Genomic DNA, 27,989 nt, shown 5'->3' on the forward strand with positions numbered 1-27,989 from the left:
GTAAATAATTCCTCGATATACTCCGCGCTATAAAATTACTTTCCTCAGGCGTCTATATCTGAACAGAGTGTTAAAAAAAATTATTAATCACCGTTTTACCAGATGATTCTGCGAGTCGATATCGGTGAATACCCTGAAATATATGCCTCCGTAAAACTCGTCTTGATCTTGATTATCAAAGTCAAATGGGGTCGAAAACTTTGACGATTGTAAAAAATTCTACTCGTCGAGAGGATCAAGCCTCCTAGGAACCACGGATTGCAAGCAACTCGTTCTTACAGACGACGGTCTTTGAACATACCTACAAAACAAATTGTTGAAATTAGGAAAAACTCGAAATTAATGACGTGTTTTTACTAATTAGGTTACAACTTGTGGATCAGAGACTCGAAAATCCGTTTGTCGAACTGAGAGATGACGATAATTCACCAAATAATCTAACAATTCGGTGGAATGTCGATTTGCGATTTTTTCCTAATTTCATCGATTTTTCGATACATTCAAAGACTGTTTTTCATAATGACGAATTGCTTGCGACTCATGATTTCTCAAAGACGCTTGATCTTTTCGACGAGTATAATTTTATAGGATCATAAATTTTATTTGAAACCATTTGCACTTGAACATTGCGCTATTGACCCGGAGAATCATCTCGTGAGATGGCGATTAATAATCTTTTCACAGTCTGTACATTATCTGTACGTATAAATATCCATACTTGTATGCACGTAATGATACGTCAAGATAGAACCTTTAATACATACCTATAAAAGCATAAACAACGCACACTATACTATGACAGGCAAGATAAACTGCAGCTCGTCGTTTTAATTCAATAAAAAGAAACGTGTTTCGTACCTCATTTCTTGCGTAAAAGCAGTTAGGCTTGTATATTTTCAAAGTTAACAAATAGGTGCCTCAAAATTCAGAAGGACAAAAAGTAGGTAAAAAATTCATTCCTTGCTCAAGTTTCGTCAAACAGAGTTCGACGGTAAACTTACAACGTTTCGTTGTATCTGCCTGCCTGCCTGTCTGATTAATCGTAAGAATAAAATTGGTTAGACGAATCGCGACGTGCCTAAAACAGTAGCCCTAAAAGACTTACCGTACGGAAATAAGCTTTAAGAATTTTTCAACGGTACATACTCTTTACAACACGCACCTATATAATGTTGTGACAGCGAAATTAGACGTTTCGTTAATCAATGATAGCCTGCACAGGGTCTTGTAACAGGTTGATGAACTTATAGCAGAGTTTGTCCTCTTGACGGTCAAGGTTTTTTTTTTTCAATGATGCCTATAAGCGTCTTGCGTATAGAAAAACTCCATTCCGCGAAGTAATAATTAAACTATACGACACCTCGATTTGAATATTCGCAAGTGTGCGAGTGAACGAAAACGTGTGGTTGAGTATATAGTTATACGTAGGTGTGTGTGTGTGTGTGATACGATCTTTTTATTTATTTATTTATTTTTTACACTACGCGGCGATTACCCGAGGCTAATTTATTCTCCTTCGTCTTTCTCTCTTTCTTTCGTTCTTTCTTTCTACGCCTTTTTATTACAGATATTATTCGTTTAGTACAGCATCTATATAAACCTCTTTTATGGCCAATGATTATTCAACGTCGCTTTCGTACCGTACAAGTTATACCTATAGTCGTATCACCCGTGGATAGACATTGCGTTTACCAATTTTATACGCGTTTTTGATAGCTTGGTCAATTTCATGCTCGTACACGGACTACGGTTAAGCCTGTAATACGCTGTTAAGTTGTTTTAGGCACGTGAGAGCATCGGAAGTAATTAATTTGCCTCGTTTCTTCGCCGCACGATTGGTGATGGGTAAAAATATGGAACGATCAGAAAATTGAAGAGACACGATATCGAATTGTTTCAAAGAAGAGAAAACTTAATTTATACAATTTAAAAATGCTCAAAGTAGAAGTATGTTATACAAGTAAGAGAATAGAAAGGTCAAAAGATGGAATGCCGAACTGTAGAATCGTCAGAATCCCACTCGATAATCTATAATCGTATACAGATTCTCGAGTTTGCCGTTCTCCTTTTTGACCTTTCCATATTTTGTCATTCTTTATTTCGACTTTCTATATCAACAATTATCCATACTTGGACTTGATCCACATTTTAAAATTTTATGACCAACATTTTCGCGTCTGTGAAGATTCGCTATTCCGGTCCTTCTATCAATCGACAATCCAAGTTTTTTTTTTTTCTTTCACCCCTACCCTATACGATGTGTGCAGTACCGAGCACAAATAAGCTCATATTCGAGTATCGCGATCAAATACAATAATTAACTTTCACGTACTAGGTTAAAAATAATATACCAATTGAAAATTTTTCCCATTCCAATTTCAGAATCATACAAATATAGCTCAACAGTCGAAGCCGAGACCTGGAGTTATATTATAGCTATACATATATAGGATTATAGCTATCAGCGAAAAACTGAGTAACTTCAGTTAAGAACCTTCATTTGCTATGCACGCGGCGCCTTCCTTCCTCCTTCCTCTTTCCTCTTTCCTCTTTCCTGTTTACCTGTGTTTCCTTTCACGACATCACCTCCGGTCTGTCTCGAGAAGCCACCTCGGCTCGGTACCTACTCATGCATGCATGCACGCCCGTATCCCGCTCGGAGATTACCGGCCGCAGTAAGACCTCATGTGAGAACCACAGCTGTACAGTCCTGTCACTGCGAAACGTCTACAGTACATGCAGGATTGGTATAGCCGCTGGTACGTGGTGTACACCAAGCTGCAAGGTGAACAAACTCCGGCGACACCTCCTCGCCTCTTTCCTCCCCCGGTGAAGTGCATGCGCAAGGCAAGAGGTACACCTCAAGTACACAAATCGTCCAACGCATGAAACGAGACGAGGAGGCGTAACTTGGTATTCGGCGCCGGCGATTAGACGAGTTCCAAAACTGGAGGGACCCTCTCACAGTCACGTTTCAATGGGTGCGAGTCAAGGTTCCGAACGATTCAAGTTCGGACAGACCATTTCGGAACGTTCTCCATTGGTGCAATGGTCCATTTCAACTCCGACCGTTCGCAATGATGGATATTGGTCTGTCCGAGTTTGGACCATTCGGAATGTTGGACATGGTCTGTCTGAACTTGAACCAATTGGGATGTTGAGTAATGGTCTATGTGAACTTTGACCATTCGGAATGTTGGGTGTGCTCTGTCTGAACTTGAACCAATTTGAATGTTGAGTAACGGTCCATCTGAACTTTGACCATTCGCAATATTGCGCAATGGTTTGTCCGAACTTGAACCATTCGGAATGTTGTGTATTGGTGTAATTGTCCGTTTGAAATTAAACCATTCGGAACTTCAGCCAGCACTCGATGTTGGTTTTCAAAATCTCTAGATTGACGCAGAGCTGGATTAATTGGCTTCGAGATGGAATCGATTCTACGATCCTTATTCATCGGTTTAACAATTGGATGTGTGCGAAATTGCTACACTTGACGAACACGGTATTTTAACTAAACCAAAGGAATTCATAAGCTTTTCGGAAAATTGCCAAGCGATCAATTTTACCGAATCAATTTTAAGTATGAAAATCATGTTCTCAGATCAGATCTCTACATATCCGAAGTAATTTATACACCGTTCGTTTCATCGACAGTCTTACATTCCTCAACCCTCGATCCATCTTTCTTTATTTTTCACCTCGTCGCCAACGTTTTTCGACCCTTTCCAAGGAATCACTGTATCCACTTTTTTTCAAATACAGCACGTCACGGCCCGCAGGTCCGGGTATTTTACACGGTCAGACGTTCAAATTAGATGATCGGTCTCCTCGCGGTATAACGATCCATCATTCTGTCAGGATTTGTTTTCCCTGAAAGAGAAACCTTTAGTCAATACCTATCCGATCTGCCTACAGGCAACCGTGCGCTCCAGTATTTATGCACGTGTGTATAATATTAAATTTCACGGCGACTACCAGGAATATATCAATAACGTTCAATTACGCTCGATGCACGCCGCCGGGTCAATTTATCAGAATCAAGTATATCACTGGAGATAAACCCTACTCTGATTTCTTGTGCGCCACGCAGTAAGAAAAATTACCGTCGCATTCGCTCACTGTTTTATGTGCGAGGCAATTTTTATTTTTCAAGCCACCGAAATTTCAAATATACGCGTAAATAAATTTTTCTTCCAAAAGTAAATCGAATTCAATCTAGTAATATTATTTTAGTACCAAACTTTAACAAGAAACTCTGCCAGTTCTTAATTTTCTCAAAAATCCCGCAAGAATGTTTTTGTTTTTTTTGTCGCGTGAACGACGTGCAGTAAAGATTGATTGAATAATTAAAAACATTTGGCAAAATGAGCAAATATTTAAATTTCTACCGTATTTACTATGCATTCGAATCAAGCTCATGCCTTCGGTAAATGAATTATTTTATCGCAAGCTCATCGTGCACCGTACGGTTATATTATAACACGCGTGTGCAGTGCGTACATATAACTATATTAAAAAAACTTCTTCGTCGCTGCAAGACGTTTAAACGGGAGACAAGCAGCGGCAGCGGCATAAACGCACGTCACGTGTTGCAAGTTACACGCGTGATCATCTATATATAGGTCCTCGTTCGGTATCAGGATGCCATGTATAATATAGTTACACCCGGCATCTTCCGCGTTCTCTTTGGAAAAGCTGTGCGGCAATGATCCGCAAGAATATCTCTCACGGTACGCGAGAACTTTGCGTACACATATGTATATGACGTGTGTAGACATCGGATGAAGGTACATTACATGTACGTACGGACGAGGTACGCGCTGCATGAGTATAATGGAAGGTTGTTTTGAAATAAAAGCAAAAATTCGCCACGGATACTAGGCTGCGTAACACGTACAGACAGCGAACCATTGGCTATGGGGTCCGCGGTGTTAAACCGCCTCCAGTTTCGCCGTTGCGAGTTCTGCACGCCGCTTGTAAAATTGTAGAACCGTGAATTTGCGGGCCGGGCCCAATTCTCCCCCGGGGCGTCCGAGTTGAATTTTGATATTCATTTAAGGTGGTTCGTTACATCCTCAAAAATCGCCGGCAATGCCTGTAGCTGTATAAGATTGGCAACGAATCAACGGGTCAACTTCCTCCCCTTTCATCCCTCTCTCTGTTTTCAGTTTCAGGCTCTCTCTGCTGACGTTGATGGTTTTCGTGGGCCCGACCGCTGTGCGGGTCGCGGGTTCTCCGGCGGGCGATAAAACCGGGGGATTCGAAACGGTCCACACGAGCAACGCGGCCCTTCTCAACAGACTGGGCCTTTCGCCGCTCCGGATACCGCAAGGGCATCACAAGAAGCGTTTGGCGGGCCCCGAACCCCCGCCAAAAACTGGGCCCCAGAGTCCCCACCACTCGAGCTACGGACGTAGGCACGGAGGGCACGGGGACAGCCACATATACGTTGTGAAGTTGCCCCCGAGTCTGCCCTACTACGCGATAACGAAACCTCACAAGTCGATCGGGTCCAACGTCGAGGCGAATTTCGGTGGGGTGGGAAAAAATTACAACCCCGTGGGTTTTCACAGCAACGGTAAGCCCGGAAGTATTTATCACTGGAATTTACCGATGATGAAGAAGATCGCGGAGAAAAAACGTATCGTAGAAGAACGCGTTCAGCTACAGCAACAGCAGCTGAAGAAGAAGAACGAATCGCAGGTGGATCGGCCGAAAATTTCAGTTTCCAAAGATGAAGAAAAGGTAAATTCCACGGATATGAAGATGAAGCGGGTCAGGAATAACGACAAACGTTTAAACTATAACGCGGATCATCGTTTGAGGGACAAAAATTATCGTCTGGACGATTCGATCCTTTACAAAATAAGACCGGAAGATAAAGACAAGGATCAGATTAATCGGCTCGTTTGGAACACCCTCGTGAATGATCAAGTACAAAATTCTATGTACACTTCCGGCAATTTCTTGCAGAGACAGAAAAAACACCGGAAAAAATCCGCCACGTCTTATTACGCACCGTTCACAACGAAATCTGGCTCAACCAGTATACAAAAAAATTTCTCTGGCAACGGGAAACCCAAGGCTTTTTACGTTATTGAAAAAAGTCGCAAGCCCGTTTACTACCATCATCTTCTTCCCTAATTCGTAAATCACACACACGCACGCGTGTCACGTACGATATTGCGATTTACAAGTGAGAAATTTATCCATTCGCTAATAATTTAAACGACGCGACGTAACAAAAGCAAAAATCGAAAATCATTCACAGCCGTGACATTGCAGCGGAAACAGACTGCCAAACTTTTGATTCTTTCGAGATTCTTTTTTTTTCAATCTCTGTTGCTGTTTTTTTTTTCTATGTTTTTTTTTAAATAATCATTGTTCCGTTTTCGTAAAACGAAAGAATATACCTATTGTGTCAAACTTGATCAACTGTATATAGATATACATATATATGTATATATGTATATATATATATATATACATATATAAATATATCGTACAACTATCGTATACAAACTTATATATTTATACCTGATCGATGAACGAAATATTTATGCGGTCTTTCCTTTCGTTCACAAAGAGAATAAATACGATAGCTTTTATATAATACGTTATGCATAAACACTATTAAAGAGTGCGATGAAAGGAATTGACTGTATGACAAAACAAAAAAATAAACAAAAGTATTGAACTAGCTTACTATATACTGATTACATTATTAATAATCTATTAATAATAATAATAATAATAATAATTCCTTCGAGTCTTTAACTCGTTCGAATTCATTTAGTTATTAATATATATATATATATATACATATATAATGCAATCAATGCACGAAGGCAAATTTTCACTTTAAGACTATATAATTAGAAATATAATATTTAATACGTATACATATATCATATAGCGGAAAATTTATATTTTATAAGATGACTGCGGACAAACGTTTTTCCATTACCTATGTATAGCATATATATATATACATATACACACACACAAGAATGATTTTGATTCAACCATTTTTTTTCCTGTTTTTTTTTTTTTTTTGATCTGACTCTTTTGCTACGATACTCCTTCACGGGGTTGATATACACTTAAATATTATAAAAATATATTATTGTATACTAGGGTGCTTCCGGCCATGGTCAATTAAATGGTACGAAAACTCGCGATGCTACAGATAATTGACAAAAAAAAAATTATTTCTACCTGTCAATTAAATGGGAAAATTCCAAATTCATTTAGCGAGTAGTTGAAATTAAAATTAAGAGCTAGGCTTTGGTGGGAATTTTTTTTTATATGTTCCGAGTGATATTTCGTCTATGGAGTGAAAAAAAAAAAAAAATAGTCGTCTCAAACGAAGCACCCTATTGTATACATATATTATTATATTATATATTATAGAGATTAGTAAACTTTTATACACGCATTTTATACGCGACGATCCTTATTATTATTATTATTAGTATTGTTATTATTATTACGTACGCGCAAGTGTTTAGATGTAACGAGATATCACATAATAATAATAATAAAGTATTATACGTTTACGATTGTATGCTCGTAATAAAGTATTTATAGTTATTTGTAAAAAAAAAAAAAAAAAGGAAAGAAAATTCTTTCGTGTCCTTCCAACGGATTGCAGATTGAATTTTGTCGTTTTACGCGATGTGCAGCAGCATGTGGCTAAATATGAGAACCACTGCGAACCCGTTATTTCTTTTTCGAGTACGTTATCTTTGGCAGAATCAACACACGCCCCATACTCTCGACCATAAACAGCATGCCTGTCTTCACCATGCGTACACGCATACGCTATATGTATACAACGTATGTGTTATATTATATGCTATGCAACTATACATGCATCAAGTAAGGTGATCGTTTTTTCCTCTTTTACGTTTACGGACCAATCGTAGTGACGAAATCGTTCAACGCATTGTTCGCGTTTTGATTCGTTTGCGAAATACGTATTTAAAAAAAATTTGCAATATTTTGATTGAAAATTGTTATTATTTGAGGAAATCAAGAAATCGAGATCAATTATTACCTACAATTAGAGTTGCAAGTAATGCGTCAAATTTTTTCCAAGCATCGTCATTTCCATTAATTTTGTGTTTTTTTTTTTCAATGGAAAAAATTTCTCATTTGAAAATTTAATTTAACGGTTGACGTACGATTTTTTTTTTTTGATATAAACTAAGAATACCCTGTCTATAATCCGTACCTCTAAACGCACAAAACGATAAACTGTAAATTCATACACGATAATATCATGCAGTCTGAAATTACAAGCGTCAGTTTAAGCATATCGTCAACAATGCTCGTCCAAACTACGAGATGTAAACAATTTACCGTTCGTATCATTAAATTTTTCAAGTTGAAAGAGAATCCGGTCTTAAGATTTTTCTCATCTCCAAGTTACAAATATTTATACAGGAATGCGAATATGCAGCGAGGGCATCGCGATGCGAGATAGACATGATTGCCCAACGATCGCGAAGCGTCGACCGGGGTTCTTAAAAATCGTCAAATGAACCTCTGAGAGACTCCGCCGGTTATACGCATAAAACGCTTCGTCTCGACTTTAATCTCTGTAATGAAATCCATAGGGAAATTAAATGCGTGCGAACTCCATTAATTTTAACTGTCCAGACGAATTACGCGTACTGCACAGGCGTTAAACACGAGTAAGAAGGGCGAGCATGAATGGAATAACTACGTATTATGCGATAAATACTACGTTAACCACATCACGAGTATAAAAGGACTAATGTTTCCGGTGCGGGATACAAGTCGGTTCTTTTTTTTTTGCCTCTTTATTTTTTTACCCCCTCCCCTCCCCTCACCTCCCGACGTATCGTTCACCGTGTATCATAAGCCGCAGGATGTGTAGTCTGGAGTCTAGACCAAATACGCTGCAACGCCATCCGCTGAGCAAATATTGATTCAGTAGAAAAGAGACCTGCGGGTTATGTATTATATAATTCCCAGGAAAATAAAATACGCCGTATTATTATATTTGACGTTACACATGCACGCGAGAAAAAAAAAAAAAGAAAAAAAAGAAAAAATAATACTAAAATCTGAGAAATAATTTGTTACCCGCTGCATGTGATGCGGGTTATAAAATAGATAACAAGTTAACGTTATTAGTTGTACGGTAGCGATTTTTGCGCATTGTCTTTTTTTTCAAATTGATTAGAGTAGGAAGCAATTTTTTTTTTCTGGTTTTCTGTTTTTTTTTTTTTTTTTTTATATACCTTTTACACGTATTACGCATATGTTACCTTATCGTTTTATAATTATTATTTACAATAATTTAATGTCACGCGACTGTACCGTACATAAAACATATTATTATAGATATATAATTATATTATGTATCGTATTTATAATAATAAATATAAATATCGGATATAAAAATTATTCAAAATACTGCGAGATATTTTACCTATTATATTATTATTACTATTATTATTGTTGTTATTATTATTATTATTATATTATAACGTTTAAGCTGATAGTCAACAATATGAACATAGGCGTCGATTCGTTACAATGCCAGTTACCCTAAAACACCGATACGTTTGAGCAAACAGTTTTTTGTATCAATTTTACTACGTAACGTGTGTTTCAGTTTTCATTTTCATTTTTTTTGTTTTTTTTTTTTTAAGCAAATATTTCGTCATCTCATTTCCTTCAAACGAATTTATACCATACCGTAGCCATTGCGTGATATATGTTCACAGCATTACATGAAAAACATCGTGAGACTTTTCTACGGCAATATTACGTCCACGATTATAATAATTAACTATAACAATATATAATCTCAACAGTGAAAAGTTCTTTTTAAAACAAAAACAGACGTGCAAAAGATCCAACGACATTCCTCGTATTTTCTTATGGGAATAACAATTAACTTTTCCGTACCGGATTCCCCTTCACGGAGTTTTAAACATCCCCGTTCCTCGTGTCCGACTTCTCAATATTCACCCTCTCCGCCGACCTTCCGTCACGACGACGTAAAGATCGCCCAACTTCGTCTCAGTAATACAAACTGCTATCCTGATAATCAGGGAACTGAACAGACTGATGAACCGGAGGCCTAGCATCGGGCCTTAGAAGGTAAATGCTGTGGGGCCTTCCGTTGAAAAAGTAGGGTCCCTTGTCAAGGGCGGCGATGTGGGTTTCGGGTCGTTTGTGAGGCTGATAGTTCTGGGACTGCCACTGATAAACACCTGTTGGTTTCCCGTTGCTAACGAAATCGACGGGCAAATTAATGAAGGGGTTTATCTCGTTCAGGGGCGAGTTATAGATCGGCTGAGGGTGGTGCGGTCTGTACGGATCCAGCTGGGGCCTTACGTGACCGATTTGGGGCCTGATCCTATGCCCGGTGGAGTAGGTCGGGGGCTGGGACACGTAGCCGAGGCCCGGAACGAAGATGTAGGGGGTGGGGGGCAGCCGAATATAGTAGATGTTGCTCTCCTGGAAGCCCTTCCTTAAGGCCCCGTTTCCCCCACCACCAGACGGGGTCCGTCCCTCGGTGTCCTGGAGTTCGTCGTAGGCGTCGTAACTCGGCATCGCGGCCAGCTGAGGAATGAAGGGATAGTCGATGAAGAGGGCCTTGTGCTTCCTGCCCTTCGACTTCGACTTTGACCTCTTATCTTTCTTGTAATCCTCCTCATCCTCCAACATCGCGTCGGGAGAATTTTCGGATCTCAGATCGCGACTCGCTTCGTCCTCGAAATTCACCCTGGATTCGTTTTCCTGATCCTCGCTTAATTCGACTTCGTCCTTCGTCGAGCTTATCGGCGATTCGGTTAACGGAGAGGCGCTCCCTTCTTCATCCGTAACCTTCAGCTGGTTGCGATCGTACGAAGTTTCATCGGCCGGGGCTGCTGATGTTCTTGAACCCAACGACGAGGCCATCGTGATGATGAAGATGATCGCCAACGACGACATGCTTTCTTCTTATTGTCTTCGAACCCTGAAACAACGATATATCGCTTTCAGACTGTGAACTATGTAACGCTACGAACGGACGCATGAACCTTGGAAAGAAACGAAAACATTACCAAACGATCACTAGAATTACGTCAAATGTGGTTATTCACTGCAGTTCAATATTACGAGAGTGAAACTTCTCCAGAACTTGAACGGTCACCGTAAGTGACCACCAGTCCAAAGGACACCTCAAACTTCATTATGGTCATACGACACGAGTACTGTATTATACAAAAAAAAAGTTCATATACATTGTCATCTCCAAGTATGAACTGTGCGCATAATCTGAACCGTTTACGTGACCACGAGTCACGGTAATTGAACACGTGAACAGTATGAAGGTTTCCTGCCAGTGCCTACAGAGGCACTATATTAATGATCTGAAACTCTCTAGCCTTTTGCTCATGATACAAGTATGACTATAAAGATAGATACTGAAAATAATCGGAACCGTGAATTCATTAATCGTTTTAGCCACGGAGAGTACATCAGGAGCAGGAACTCCACATATAAAAATATGTAGCTATCTGAAATGAGAAGGCACCGATGTTCCGTATGCACCGAAGACAGTGGATGAAGCGTAAGGTGGCGGTGAAAACTTTCTACGAATCGTAGTGCAAAATCATCGATTAGTCGATCTCGGGCATCCCTGCAACCAATGAAACTTCAGTGCAAAGGGAACATCAACGACACTAGTGTTACTAAAAATAAACCTGACATGTACGATTACTGTGACAAGTTTTGTCAATTCATCCGTTTGAGTTTCCTCTCCTTGCGTAGTCTCCATGGTCATAGCGATCCTGATGATCTTCGAACCTAAAAACGCGTTCATCGTGGTCTCAAGTTTTTCCAACATAGTGAGAAACTGACTGATTGTGAAAGTGTTCCAGAGGTTTATACACCTAGTTTTCAACCGGTACTTCCAATTCTCACAGCTCGCAAATCGATGGTTAGATATAACAGAATAATGGGTAAGTATGACTGACGAATAGTTAACGTTCATTGCGTCAATAGCGATGGAGTAAGATCGATTGCCTCCAGCACGGACACAGGGATCAGCGAATGGTTGCTGGTCGGGTATACAAGACGAACCTATTTAGAGATGGATTAAACTTTCGTTCCGAGACATTGTGCCTCGAGTACAGTGCAGGAGTAAAATATAAAACAGCATCACAATGACGGAGGATAATTGAAAGCGGTTTGTAGATTTGACGAGTCACGCGGATTCTTCACGCCTTGGCGAGATGCATCGTAGCGAGGGGGAGCCGAGACCTTCGAAGGCCATCCTCACGGACCCCCGGAATCACGGTTAGGATGGACCGCACGTGGTCCATCACGGCACTCGATGATAAGAACCATTCAACCGCGGAGTAACCGAGTGTAAGTATACCTGTGCATTTACCGGTCCATAACGTGATACACTTTGCGCTTCGTTAATATGCACCTTGCACGCACGTTAGGGGGGTTCGTTTCTTCATTTTTATTATTATTATTATTTTTTTTAAACGTACCACGCGAATATTTGTGACAAATACTGAAAAAAACCAAGAAAAAAAAAATAGATAAACTAATACACAGAAGTCCGTAAGGTGTACGCTTAAAAACAAACAACAAGTATTGCAATAATTGGTAAATCACCTCCAGGATTTACGACAATTTTTTTTTTTCACTATTTGTCGCAAATTTCTCTTGTGGCAACTTCAAAAAAAAAAAAAAAAAAAAGTTGCAAAATGAAGCACCCTAACGTACACGAATATCGTTTTTATTCTGCAGGTAACTACGATGTAACGAGGATGACGATGATGATGATTCGATATGCGGCTAATAATCACTTTTCTCTCAGACCTTTTCATCGATCAAAGATATACTCCCTGACGGAATTCGGCACGTGATTACCGTCTCATTTTACACCCATGTACCTGTATCGATGTTACACCGTGCGCGTCGTACCTCCAGGCTATAATACGCCTTTTATCCCGGTTCTCGTCGTCAACTATCTCGCGAACGGGATAGCACAACGACGGGTGATTAAATGATTCAGGTTTGATCTGGAATGTCCGTGCAGTGCCAACGCCCGACAATTTTAATTAAAATCAACGTCCACCTCTTACCAATTATGGTATAAACGTACAATGTCCCTCTAGACGTCGACCAATGCGCTTGTTGTAAAAAGTTTGAAATTACAGTTTGAGTACCAGTTACATTCAAATGGACACAGACTCAAATTTACGTACTATTCAAAAAACCAACAAGATCTGTACGAATCGATAATGTTTCAAAAAGTTCAAATTCAAGCTGACTTTGCAAAAAGATCTTTAAAGATGTGTCAAAACAAACGCACTCAAATGTTATCGAGCTTGAACATGAATCTGAATTACCGTAAAGACTTAATCAAGTTTATAAACATCCAGAGTACCACATCTCCTTCTTCTAATTTTTCTTTTCAACAAAAAACCTGTATTTAATATATAATATACTATAAACTTACTTTTCGGCTCATCGGTTGGCAAATTATTTTCGAGATAAGCTGCAGCTACGCTAAAAATTTTCATCAAATTTCTTTCAAACTGTTTTACCATCTCGGAATAAAAAGATAATATTACAATTTGTAGAAAGAGACGTAAAAGTCGAGTAAAGAGAAGAAATCGCTTTGATCGAGAACTCGTCGATCGCGATCCAAGACATAGATCACTGCGTAACCTTGAACTCAACGGGATTACAGATTTCAGTAGAGCGAACCACACCGACAAAAGTGTTTGGTACAGCTTGCCGTACGACGCTAGTGAATTATTATCGGCCAAGGTCTCTGCCGAACTTGGTTATCGACCGAACAACGTATGGATCGTCGATCTGCCGGTAAAATCGACCGCGACGATCTAAAAGAGCGAAAGCTCGTCGTGACTGACCGCCCGGCTGAAAGTACGACAATAGAATTACTCAGCATGTAGAAACGTGTCATTAGAGTTATTTATCCTCACCGTACAAAAACCGAAATTCAATCGACGTCACGTTTACTCCACTTTTCACCAAGTTCTACCGCAAGTAAGTGCGACAATTATTTTATTATCATTATTTTTTTTTTTTTGTTTTTTCACGCCTAGTTCACCGGCTTGACTTTTTCCTCGCTGTACGTACGTAAACAATGAAGTATATAAAAAGAAGTAAAAGAGACAAGGAAACTGCTGTTTCAAGACTTTCATAGACTAATTGCACCTGATTTTGCACTATGATCAACAAATTTCCGCGTATACGTGGAGGACTATAGCCGCAAATTGTTACCTTCCCATACCGTAAGTATACATCGGGGAAAAATCCTTTATAACACACCTGCCGGTATCCATTATACGCGGATTCGTACCATTTATACACACACGTGTGACTCGAGCAATTCCTCGTTTGGATTACAAGCGTATGAATCTAACGTCATAGCTGTGGGTAAATTATACATAGGTAGACTGTTTTCTTTTACGTACAACGATATTGTCGCAGGCTTTGGTTTCATAATTCTAGGTATACCAGCACGCCATATAAACCGCTGTACCTAAGCGTAGTTGCACCGCACGTATTATACATCTGCTTTCATTACAAGGCTATACTTGCATTAATTATCTCTAATTGTCATGTCACATCTTCTCAATCTCCATTATCATTACATAATACGTGGACGCAAGAATAATCGTCATACTTTGGATTTCAACCCGTGACAATAGTCGACTTGTTTCCTTTTCGGTTCTTTCTTTTCTTTTTGTTTTTTTTTTTTTTTTTCGAAAACTCTAGTCAATCCACGATTCTGAAGCAAACCAAGTTTGTCACCGTTTCGATTTTGTAACACTCGCTAAATTACCGGACATGAATTCCGAGGTGGGAAGTTCGAATTTCTTCCGAGAACGAGGAAACCGATTTTCAAAATGTTACGGTGACCGTTAAGCGCGAACGATGAGAACACCGTGGTTACAAAGCGGGAACGACGTTTTGTTTCCCGTTTCGTTTCACCGAAATCTACATTATTGTCAATTGTCACCGCTTACAAAAGCGTCTGATAAGTGACAATCACGACTTACAGAGAATCGTCCGATTTGTTCGTTGACTCAAGTAACGGGGTTTTCTCGCACGATGCTGCACTGAACTCGACAAAATAACATCATTCTACAAAGAATGGGTGTACGAGTCAGTAGTGGAGAATCCCGGGGTCGAATAATACTAAAACCTTTCGGACAAAAATATACCTCTACTGTAACGAAACAGAACCGGCGAACGGCGAATCGGAAGAAGACGACGACAAAAAAAAAACAAAAACCGAAAAGAAATGTATCTCTGGGTACAAAGGAATCGTACTACACCTTTCGTAATTCGATTTATCACGATATGTACACACATATGTACATATATATATATATATATATATATAAAACACTGCTGCGCACGTGCCGTGAGCAATTGACCGTTATTTTTTTCATTCAACAAGTTTTCTCATCCTACAGCTGTATGTGCATGATAATGTATCGCATGATAAACCACGTGTAATCGACTCGCATAACATTATCAGGTACCTTGCAATTGTTTAAAAAAAATTTCGAAGATGATTGCGAAAAACTAAAAGTAAATTTCACTTGAGATTCGTACGTGGGGGGATTTTACCCTTTTTTTTATTCATCTTTTTATCCCCCTCGTCCAGCGTGGACAAAAAAAAAAAGTTCGAATTCTTACCGCGGCGCGTGCTGATTGTTCAAGCCTGTAATGGAAGAATCGATTTTGAACGATAAGTTCCGGATACGGGATGCCTAAGATCTCGCGGTTCCATTACGAATTGACATTATTCAAATTAATCACGATTTTCCGGCTGCCCCTTTATCCCCATTCTCCTCTCACTCCTCCGCTCCGACTCTTTGACTCAAGTCTCGTTCACACCTGACTATCCTCGAGGATAAAACCGGTGCACAAATAACGTAGCGTCGATCGATCCCGAGATAATGTTGTTATAGGTGTAATAAAAACTGTATCACACGATCTGACTGTAATTGACGGAAAGTCAAATTGGATACGCGTAGCCTTTTATTATTATTATTACATTTATTTGTTGTTTTCATTTTGAATAAAATTATACTACAATATCGATAGCAGTGATTGTTGAAAAATTGATTTAAAGCAGCAACTAAAAATAATAAACGTGGCTTGAAAATGGAAAGCAACGATACGTTTCTCTCAATTTTTATCTTTAAAACAATTTTGACAAAAGTCTTTACGCGCATTATCAGGCTAAATTTGGTTCAAAATTATATTTTCAGTACTTGCGAGCTTTTCTTAAGCGCAGCGTGAAATGTTACATCGGTAAGATAAAAAGTATTACCTGCCAATATGATCTCGAAGTGACATTTTTCTACGATATTTCCTTTTCGAATAAAATATGTAGTAAAAAAACTAATGACAGCTAAACGAAAATGATTAACTTCAATAATACGTATTAAACGCGTTACAAAATGTATTTCGATCGAAGTAAGACCAGCCAAAAAAAAAAAAAAAAAATAAAAATGGCAAAGAATAAGAATGGAAGAAAACGACAAAAATAAAACCGCTCTAAACGGGACACAAGTTTAAAAAATAAATATACACATCATTCCCAATTTTCCATCAGGCGGATACGCGTGTATGCAAAGCATCTCGATGGCCGGTTCTGAAATGTCCGACCGTCCGACGTTTCGTGAACGTCTTTTCTACGTCATGTAAGTACCGGGATGGCAATTTGTTTGAAACATCTGACCCATTCATATTCATCACAGAATCACTAGGAAGTGTAACTTTAACCGTCGCTCTTCGTATAATAGCAGAAGCGGTACAGAGGATTCTGTTGTTAGTCTAGAAGCGTGCGAAAAGTACACCGAGTGAGTATACATACGTATCTATGTATGTATACATACACATACATGTATACATATACATATAATATGCACCAAGGACTGTCTGTGAGCTGCTGCAACGGGACGGACGAGACCATCTCTCCGTGTTCTATGCATTTCACGGAACGCGTAATATATTCAACTAAGCGTACGAAAATAAGATGAAAAAAGTATCAGGTACAAGGTATTATATGCATGAGAGAAAATAAGAAGATCAGAAAATTCTTAATCCGTTCACGGAAATGAAATGAGTAAATGAATAATTATATACCTGCGTATACTAAATCATTATATACGATATTATCGTACGGAATGTTACATGTGTACTAGACTGGGCCAAAAAAAAAACGAACAATTTTTTTTTTAACGTTACTGTAAAAACATTGTTCGTGACGACAAATAAGAATTATCCTGAAAGTTTGAGTCCTTGATATTATTATTAAGGGGTGTATCGTTACAGATATTGATTTTGATTTGAAATTACTTTTGAATACAATTTCAATGTCGAATAACTTTTAAAGGAGTGAATTTCATGAAAAATGTTAAGAGACCTTTTTTATAGAGCATCAAATTTCCCACAAAAATGATGGCTGGATCTATGAGAATATTGATTTTTCTGGTAATTACAAAAATCAAAAATTCAAACAAAAATTTGAAAAAACAAATCAATGTTTAAGGCACGATTACAAGGAAACGGCTCGATCTACGTCAATTTAGTAGGAAAGCTTTTTTGTAGGAAATTTAATTTCCTTCAAAAATATGGATTGATAAAATTTTTGAGATTGATAACAAGATGTGCAATTTTACGCAAACCGTTACACGCGAAAAATTTCTTCGAATATATATGCAATGATAGTCTATATATTTCAAAGTTTACGTACATCAAAGTTTATTGCGATTTTTAATATATATAGAGCAATCGTTGTCAGAGAAGCATAAATGAATTATCGAATAGACAGTGAATTTGATGCAAAGTCAAATGTAGAAAACTTTGTTGTAGAAGGTTAACAATAACAATAATATCTGTTCATTTCAAACGTATTCATAAAATTTGACATGAAATTTAAATACAGACTGTGGTTGAGCGTAAATTCAATAATGTCTAAAATTGTTAGAAAAAAAGAAAACGAGAGAGAAGAAAACAGTCCGTTGAATAAAATTTTTATTATGTAACATGCGTTTTGCTTATCGTTAAAAAAAAAAAAATAAACAAATAAATAGAAGACAATTAAATTTATCAGCAATAAATATTAAGAGAGTGTAAAACTGCAGTCGAATTTGTACCATGTTTAAAGAAAGAGATTAACAATAAAAAAATATCCATGATAAAAATCCAAATAAAAATGATCGTTAAGTGACGGTAAATTTTTTAACTGTTGAACCGAGAGTGTCATAAAAGGTATAATAAATTCTGCGGTATTAGTGCAGCATTTTTGTTCGGCGAGTAACAGTTTTGCGGCTGAAACGGCAATATTCAAGGTATCCGATAAAAAGTAAAGATTGCGGAACGACGCGCCGTATAGCTCTAATTCTCTTTTACGCTTTTTATCCTCCTCACACCATCTTAATCCTTCCCTCTAATTTTCTCTTTTTCTCACTTACTTCATCATTTTTTATTCGTCCCCGTCCTTCACCATTTCGTTTTTCTTTCTTTCCTATTTTCCTTCCTTTCTTTCTTTTTTTCTTTCTCTTTTCACCATCACCCTCTTCGTTCTCTATTTTTCTTATTCGTTTTCTCAGACTGATTCACCAGCTGTTTCAAAACAACGATGACACACTTTACTTAGCTGTACATAACAATAAGTCAAGTTTGATAGAAAATCGTGATAAAAAGCGAAGGAAGATAAAATTGTAAGAAAAAAAAAAAAAAAAACAACAACCTCTTGAAAAAATCTCCACATGTTCTCTCAACTTTTACCCCATTCTTCCTTACGATTAAGGATGTATAAATTTTTGTTTTTATCCTCTCCGCGAAAATATCAGAAAATTTGCATCCGTGAGTACAAAGGTATTTTAAATTCAATGCCATATATATATATATATATATATAGAATAAACATTTTTCTTCAACTTTCCCATACCGAGTCCCCGACACGTATCCTGGGACCGCTGGCACGGCTGTCGAGTCGTCAGGGTCGCCCTGAGCGGTCCCAGACCGAGTTACACGTCCCAAGAAGAGGTCCCGTCACGTTCGAAATACTTCCAACGCCATTGAATACCAATCGACCTTCCCGCGGTTTACAGTTCACATAATGTAGGTACATTATGATTGCGTAACGATATTGTGGGGAAGAATGCTAGTTCTTTTACTCTACATGTGTGTGTTTGTGTGAATATACATATGGAGCATTCCACTTCAAATTAGCAACCTATGTATGCCAGCCTCTTCGTTTTCAATCATTTTTTAGTATAACGTTCTTATCGACCCAAGAGGACCTCGAAATTTTTTAAACATTTTTTTTAAGACACGATTGAAATTTGAATGAAAATTGAAAATCGTATTGCAAAACACGCTATTTTTTAAAATTTGCAAAAATTCACGTAGAATATTCCACGATTTGTTCTATGAATTGGTGCTTATTTTTTGTTTCTTCCTAATCCCTGATCTAAATAATAAATCATGGAATCTTGAAAATAATGCAATTCTGCAACCTATTTACGTCGAGATGGATGGAAGAAGAAGAGAAAAAAAAAAAAACGATTTAGATATGCAAAAACTAAAAACTAAAAACTAAAAAAATAGTAAATATTGAGATTCCATTATCACGTGGGGCTCAAAAATCTCATGTCGAATCATAGAATCACTGTAAATTTTTTCAAATTTTTAAACACGCCATTTTCGGAATTGGTTTTGCGATTTTGTATAAATATAAATTTGTATAAAAAATTGTGAAAATCGAGGGTGGTGAGTCACAAGTATATATATATGTATATTTATATATATACAAGTTGGAGAAAAAGAGAACATGAGAAAGAAGACGAGAAAATCATCCTATAAAACAGATATTCAACCACGTATGCAGGTATATAAATATTAAGCAAATAATTACACAGCGGGTAAAGAATATTAAAATTATTCTTGAAAAACTTACATCGAAAATTTGAAGTTGACGTAACGAAATATGTTCAACAATTAACTATATTCCGATCCATCACGATGACATTCAAGAGCAAAATTTTGTTTCGTCTTTATCACCGTTTAATCGAACTTCAGACCATCGTGAAATTGCGAAATAAAATTTCTCCTACAAATGTATAATCCCAAATTAAAAAACGTTACGAACTTTATCGTCATCGAAATTTAAGGTACGCAATTTTGTAACCCATAAGCGAATTGAGAAGATGTTTATATTTTTATCTCTAATTCAAAGTCACTGCGACGATTAGGGTTGAAAGTAAAATAAAAAAAAAATAACACAGTAAAATTGATATCACGACGTGAAGTTGAAAGTCGAATATAACCAACAAAATATTGTCGACAAGAAGAGAGGTTTTACAACCGTTTGCGAAGTGCGCCAAAGACTTTCGCGGAATTTTGCATAAACTGTATTAACGCAGGCATAAAATATCATAGCCGATGACCTGCGGCTGGGTTTTATTACACCCTCCCATACGTATAAAATAAAGTTTTATCGAGATTCTTTGGCGTTTCATTTACCGGTAGGTATAAATATAAATACGAGCTGCTACATGCGTGCATCGTTTAACGTGCGCTGATTGCGGTATCCAGAAATCCGCTACCGCTAACTGCACCCACACGACAAAGTCTCTCTGCTAACGCCGAGGCTAATGCGATGCACGAGAAAATATATTAGATAACAATCTGACGAGACTCTGCTGCCGTAATAGGATAAAAAGTGTTTCAACGTAACTTGGAAATTTTATTTTCTATTTCTACCGAATACACTGAGAGAAATTTTTAGTTCCGGGTTACCGCTCGGTCCTTGACTATTTTCATTTTTCACCATGATGGAAAAATATAGTTCTAGGTAGAAAATGAAAAAACAATATTTAAACAGTTTTCAATTCAATTTTCCTAATTCCTGCAACAAATGAAATTTTTCGCACTGTAGTAACTACGATTGAACAATTTTACAAATGTATAAAAACAATTTACAAAAGCATGAGAATTGTCCCATGATATTTTTGGAATGTTTCAATTTTTATGAAAATTTTGTGCAAACAGCAGGAAACTCGTTGAAAAAAAAAAAAAAAAACTATTTACCAAAATCTTTGCGAGAATTTTATCACAGACCTAGCAAAGTATATTTCATTATAAGTTGTACACTTAGTACTAATTAACTGATGACGAGTAAAGAAAATTCGTTCTTTCGCTTGTCGCTAGGAGTAAAAAAAAAAGCTTATTTTATTTTCCATACCGTGAATCATCGTGCAGGTGAATGTTGCAGGTGTACTGAAAGATCAGACATTTCTGCGGTAAAACAATATAATTTATTATTCAACGCACCGCTGCGAGTAGAAAACGGTATAATTTACATGATTTAAGGGGATCGTCCAGTGTGAAGGTTGTTTCTTTAAAGGTTTTTTCGAGTATCCTTTCAAGACAAGCCATTGAAATAAAACTTCTCATTATTTCCACATTATATTTATCGACGTATGGAAAAACTTTGTTCATTGTTCGGAGACTTAATATTGCATATAACTTGTATTGTATAATGCCCGATAGGAACGTATGTAAAAAAAAAGTGTAGACGGGATGTCTGAAAAAGAAACTAGACCGATCTTGTTAAAATTTTTACACCATCTTTATTATACCTATATCTATAGCTTGAATTAAGATAATCATGATGTTTATAGTAGATTTTGATTTACGAAAAAAATTCTTTCTCCATTTGTTTAGCTCGCTACACTTTTTTTTACATCCGTTCCTATCGCGCACTATACATTAGGTTATACTCGATATTTCGTTACTAAAAAATTCACAAAGTTTGTTCAAACGTCGATAAATACATATAATGTGAAAATAATCAGAATTTTTATTTCAACGGTTTGTGTGAAAAAATACTCAAAAACCTTTTAAAGAAACAGCCTTCACACCAGACGATCCCATTAAGGCAATATTTCACACAAGACCCGAGACTCGAACTGAACCTCTGTAAATTCCTCAAGACCCGTTAAAATCTATAAAGTCCATCACTGACCGTCAAAAGCTTCGAAATTTGTTTCTAACCAATCCAATTGCAGAGCTACAACATTCCTGCATTTTTCTATGCGAATATTATATATATATATTTTTTTTCATTTTACATTTGTAGTTCGTTGATAAAGTTTCCAGGAATACTGTACCGTCTAACTCTACTGATAAATTGTGTTCTTCGCATATTTTGTTTCAATTTTTTATTTTTACTAAGAGAAAAAGATTGTCGTGAAACGCGGCTGAAAAAAGTTACAAGTATTACACTGTACTGGAAATTAAACTAATCAGAAAAAAAACCAATAGATTTTATACGATTTCTACCAACTTTTTACGAACTTGATTATTTTTCACGTCAAGATAATTACATCATGTTTATATATATATATAAATAATACACATGCTACATTTTTTTTATCGCATTTTCAAAACGAAAAAGTATTTGCATTACTTATTCAACCAGTCCTTACTATCTGTTAAATTGCAGTAACAGAAAAAAAAAGATTAAAAAAAAGTAAATAAAGTAACAGTATATCAAAGTTGATATAGTTATAATATGTAAAAAGTGTCCCAGTTTATGTTAATCGTAAAATATGGTCTATCGCAGGATTGAAACGAATTTAAATAAAGCATCAAATTTCACCGGTGACAGCAAGTTTCTTTTTCATATTCGTTCGTCCATCTGCAGCCTGCACAATTTCACATGGCGTTAATATTAATACGGTTTCACTCCGATGAGCACCGCGAAAAAGATCGGTCTAATAAAATATAAAGTGTTGCTCACAGCTTCGGGTGAAAAATTTATTCACACATGTTAAATGTGTCTCTGATTGACTTTTCATGAGCAATTACGTGTGCAAATGTACCCATATATATGTATACTTTCCTACCTAATGAGATTATTTTATTTTTATCAGTGCGGATTCCTCATAAACCGTTGTTTATGATGCAAAAAAGAAAAAAAATCCCCTGGGAATTTGTGGTCGACCGGATAAGATTTAAAGGCCCTGCTTTCGAATTTTCGTTTTTACATCGATATAACATGTAAAAAAAAAATGCTTACCTTAACTCAACGTCGATTTCCCGTAAAAATACGGACAAAAGTGAAAAATATCAAGAGATCTGTTTTGTAGGTAACAATATTTTGTAAAAAAAAAATTAAAAATTATACAAACTTCTATTTTCTCTCAATTTAATACGATTATTTTCGATTCTTCAATTTTTTCAGTTTAGAGGTCACAATAGTGCTGAAAATATGCAATATTGAACAACATATCCGAAGACCACAAAAAAGTCTCTTGATATTTTTCATTTTCGTTAATATATTTTCACGCAAAATTGACGGTGAGTTAAGGTTATCATTTTTTTTAACAAACGAATAAAAAGGTATCAAATTTCTACGGTGCATCGCTCTTTTGCAACGGAATTAAGAAAAGTTACTCATATCCCGAAAATCGTCAAAAGCATGTGTTATTTTTTTTACACGTCTTGATATTCCTACATTTCCCGCAATTCAGGGACCAAAAAGTGCATAGCTGAGATACTTTACGGAATTCTGGAAAGAATGAGGAGTAAAATAAAGATCCATCGTGAAACTGTTTTCATGCAATATTGAGGTCGCTGAACGAGGATTAGAAATCGTAATAATTACGTTAATAAAAGGTTGGCACAAATTTTTTACTTCACCATTTTCGGTGTATTATTAACTTTCCCGAATTCCGCTACAAAAGAACGACGCGCTATCGAAACTTTAACTCTTTCCGATCGTTTGTTCATTTAATATAGGAAGAAGAAGGGTGAGTTTGCTCGGTCGGTAAAGGCAGGAGTATTACACGACCTTAAGGTTGAAATTCAAGTCTTTCTTCGCGGAACGATATTCTTGTCTACGTCGTCGATGGAATACCTGATGGATATAGACGACACCTAGTTTTTACAAGCGCACGCGCTTCTTCTTCTTCTTCTTCTTCTTCTTCTTCTTCTTTTCTTCTTCTTCTTCACTTGACGGCGGTGCAAATGACAGTCCCGTTGTACAGTTGGCAATGTTCTCTGATCTTTGACGTAGATATCTATACTATTAAACAACAGCTGTAGAGTGCGAACGTTTCATCCGACGTTAAACAATCTCCGAATGAATGTTCGTGGGAAAATGTTTCAGGCTTATCAGAATTAGTTACAGAGATTATCACGGAATTTTCGAAGAATACCAAAATAGTCCAGTTTCGAATTATCGTAGTAGTGTGAAATTTTTCAAATCAGTGTATAATTGAGTAAATTTCTTTCACCATTTTCTAAAATTGTCTCAAAATCCTTGTGATTTCTTCAAATTTCGATGTAAAAACAAAATTACGATAATTAGGTATCCAATGTGTCTAAGAGTCGAAAAAACGGAAAAAGTTGATTGAAGAAATTCCATAGCTTCAACAAAATCGTGGAATTAATCACTTAACATTTGATCGTAAGCTTTCGAAGAAGTATTCTGCAAAAATCTGCCAACAATTTCTATGAAAAAAAAAGGTTTGGATCAGAAAGTTTCAGAATCGCGTTTTTCACACGTTTTTTGGCTATCCCGACATCTGTTAATCGTTTGCCTTAATGAATTTCTTCAACGACTTAACGAAGACATTAAAATTTAAAGTTTAAGAAACGTACGGTATCGATTGAAAAATCTAACCGATCGATTCGCCCAATAGTTAATAAAAGATGCTCCCCATCTCTCTCTCTCTCTCCCTCTTTCCGCATCTCAGAGATAGACTCTGCTGACATCGAACTTCGCGTCGCACGAATTGCAATCATTATGCCGATTAAATTACCGCAGTTTAACGTCCATCGCAGCTTGACTGACCTTGATCTTGTGCTGTATTTCCGAGTCTTTCGGCAATCCGATTATATCGTACATTATATAGTTGTCATTTCTTTCGAGTCAATAAAAATTCCTTTTCAGCTGTGCGCGTGTAACGTTAGATTCGTTGTTTGGTTGATTGATTGATCGATCGATCGATCGATCGATTGATCACGTGCTTAAGACCGCTTGTACATAATATACGTACCAATTAAGGTTCGATGTACTTTTCAAGACTGAATTAAAACAATTCCCTCTTTACGATTTGCGTCACGAAAATCAAACCGCAAAAATTTTCGCCGCGTCGTGAAGTGATATTTGATGTTAATCGAGATAAAATTTTGCAAACAAAACAAGACAAATTAGAAAATCATCGACTAAAACATCATACACGTATATATTATATACATAATAATAGATACAGATATAGGATAATTTTTCTGCGAATCGTAAAAATTGTCTTTAGACCTTGTCTTTTTATTCAATGCTACGTTCTTCCCAATCATTGGCAATCAGTTCCGGTGCTAGTATTTCAGAGGCATTTCGTCGGCCTGTTGGCTGGCAAAACACTGTTTTTACTTTTTCATTTCCTTGTTTTTCCGTTTGTTTTTTAAAAGTTTTTTTTATTGTAACGATCAACTCAATGATCCAGCTGAATTGGATCAACCGGTATCCAATGGCTCGAATATCTACGGAAGTGTGTGAGAAATTTTATCTAAAAATACGTATAATCGACGCAGGATAAAGACAACTGTTTGAAATTTTCCATAGAATAATAATTATTGGTTAATTTCTGTAATAATTATTAACAATTATGTGAATAATCGATTCAAGTACAATTTTAACTGTAAAACAATAGCTAGACGCATTTTAACAGTTTGAGAAATTTACAGAGAATTTCAAAACGATTTCTTAATAATCGTAGAAAAGATGAGAATTCCATGAGTTGTTTAATTTTTTTGTTTTTTTTTTTTTTTACATTCTCCCGCGAAATTCGCCGACAATCTTCATGATTATTCGGATATTTACAGAAATTCAGAACTGTGCAAAACAACTTAGAAATAAAACGTTGACTGCGTTATATTATGTGGAAAAAGTATTGAAAAAATTTTATTCCATCAACAGTATTATTATTATTTTCATCTATTATTGAAAACTGTAAATCGTCTAAAAGCGCTTAACGAAAACTCGGAAGCAAGTGTATAAATTTCGCCACGTATATTTTGCAGTTAAAAAAAAAAAGTGTTCGACTCGATCCCAAAAATTGATTACTCGGCAAGTTTCCGATTTCATCGGTGTTTAGATTTGCAACGAATAAGACACGCGAAATGCTTGCAAAAATTATACGAGTAAAAGTAACGATTTTTCACAACAGACATCACGTCAGGCGTAATTTTCTTGACGCAAAGAGCCTGGAAAGATTAAAACACCGCGATAATTGCTGCTGAATTGTGTTAGCGTTTTAATTTCGCATCGTTTCGTAACTAACCGCCTACACGTAATACACCTCTTTGATATTCTTTGCAGAGAAAAGTTTCATTGTTCATACAAGCCGAGGCTGTAGAATTGCGACTAATTTCGCACTGCACTGAGAAAAATCTCATTTTTTATAATGACTAGAAAAATTGAGTAAAACAGGTATCGTTACGAAAAACGAGGCACGCCTAACCATTTTGCGCTGTCGTCGATCCTTTTTTTGGTAATTGCAACGTAAAATTTTCTCCAGGTCTTTCAAATCCAAAATTATGATTCGCGAGATATTTTTCGTATCTTAGAAAATAAAAACGATGAACAAAACGAAATAAAACGAACCCAATCCGATCGTTATAAATTGTATTACATATATTTTAAAGTCTTTAACTGTACCAAGTTTAAATATTCATAGTTTTTATTTCAAACTAAATCACACATTTATATTATAGTAATAAGTATTTGGCAAACGAGTAAAATTGAAAAATTTCAAACGATGTATAAAAGTTCCAAGTTTAAATTTACAGTCTCTTAAAAAAGAGAGAGAGTGAAAAAAAATTATACAAAAATTTCTTCACTCGCGGAACAATATTTCCGGGTGATACGAATATAACTTTGTGTAAACGATCCGCGTAATAACAAAACTGTAGCACGCGCAGAGTAAAAAGACACTCTTGGCGTGCCTAATAAAAGCTAGTGGCGGTCTCCGAATGTTCTAATCCGGTTGTTAGAGGCGGGCAGTGGGTTTTGGGGACGCGAAAAATATCATCACCCATGACGAGTTGTCACACCGGAAATGCACCGACGATGAATTAAACGTTTACCCTTATCCGCAGAATTTGTTTATGCGTGTCAAGACAGAAAATTATACTTAAAAATAGTAAAGTCATAGTTTCGTTGTCTTATTATTTATACTCGTATGTTCGTCAATTTATTTACCCTCGTTTTATTTCATCATTATCAGTCATGCCGCATCCGTCTTGTTTCGTCAAATTTCGCAGTAGTTTCGAAAAACGCGAGAATACCGTCGGGTTCAAATATCACAGAAGAAAACTTCCGGTTAACCGGAATGCCGTACTCCGAACAGTTATATGAGATCCGGATTTTAAAACCGCCGTGCATACAAAATCACCGCTTGACTATCCAGGATTACACACACACACACACACACATATATATAGTAATATATACGTATGCATAAGAAAATAGAAAGAAAATATCCACATGGAATGTAAAAAGTATCGCGGAGTAACAACCGCATTTTTCTCACAGGTTAACATATCGTAAAGAATAGCGCAAAATATGTGAATTCTTTCACGGTTCTGCCCTTGTGTAATTTCTTTTCTATACTTACGTCAAATTTTTTCCTTTTCTATTTGATAAAAATTACTTATTCAACGTTAACGTGATTGTTACACGCAACGATGTGCAAAGAAAAGTTTGGAAGTTGTATCGTGACCTTTAACTGTTCTTGCGAACGATATTAATTAACATATAATACGTCAAATATGTATTTAACGTTCAGGCATAAACATAAAATACCGTTCGACCGATCTCAGCTCGAGTTTTCTGCGTCGTGTGAATCGTGGCAAAAGTTAAATAAAAGAAA

General features: G+C 36.7%; 2 protein-coding genes across 3 annotated transcripts in view; one reads left to right on the plus strand and one right to left on the minus strand.

The window, feature by feature from the left end:
- Window positions 1-7,280, plus strand: part of LOC124297732 (uncharacterized) — a 28,267-nt gene extending 20,987 nt beyond the window's left edge. Inside the window, exon 2 of the mRNA XM_046749043.1 lies at window positions 5,172-7,280. Within this exon, the coding sequence (XP_046604999.1) occupies window positions 5,172-6,147 (976 nt within the window). The 3' untranslated portion in view covers window positions 6,148-7,280. The remainder of the gene's footprint in view (window positions 1-5,171) is intronic.
- Window positions 7,281-9,641: 2,361 nt separating this feature from the next.
- Window positions 9,642-27,989, minus strand: part of LOC124297733 (uncharacterized) — a 31,650-nt gene continuing 13,302 nt past the window's right edge. For both annotated transcript variants that reach the window (XM_046749045.1, XM_046749044.1), the window contains exon 2: window positions 9,642-11,005. In XM_046749045.1, the coding sequence (XP_046605001.1) occupies window positions 10,063-10,980 (918 nt within the window). In that variant the 5' untranslated portion in view covers window positions 10,981-11,005 and the 3' untranslated portion in view covers window positions 9,642-10,062. The remainder of the gene's footprint in view (window positions 11,006-27,989) is intronic.

This window comes from Neodiprion virginianus, chromosome 2, assembly GCF_021901495.1.
Source record: "Neodiprion virginianus isolate iyNeoVirg1 chromosome 2, iyNeoVirg1.1, whole genome shotgun sequence".
Lineage (NCBI taxonomy): Eukaryota > Metazoa > Arthropoda > Insecta > Hymenoptera > Diprionidae > Neodiprion > Neodiprion virginianus.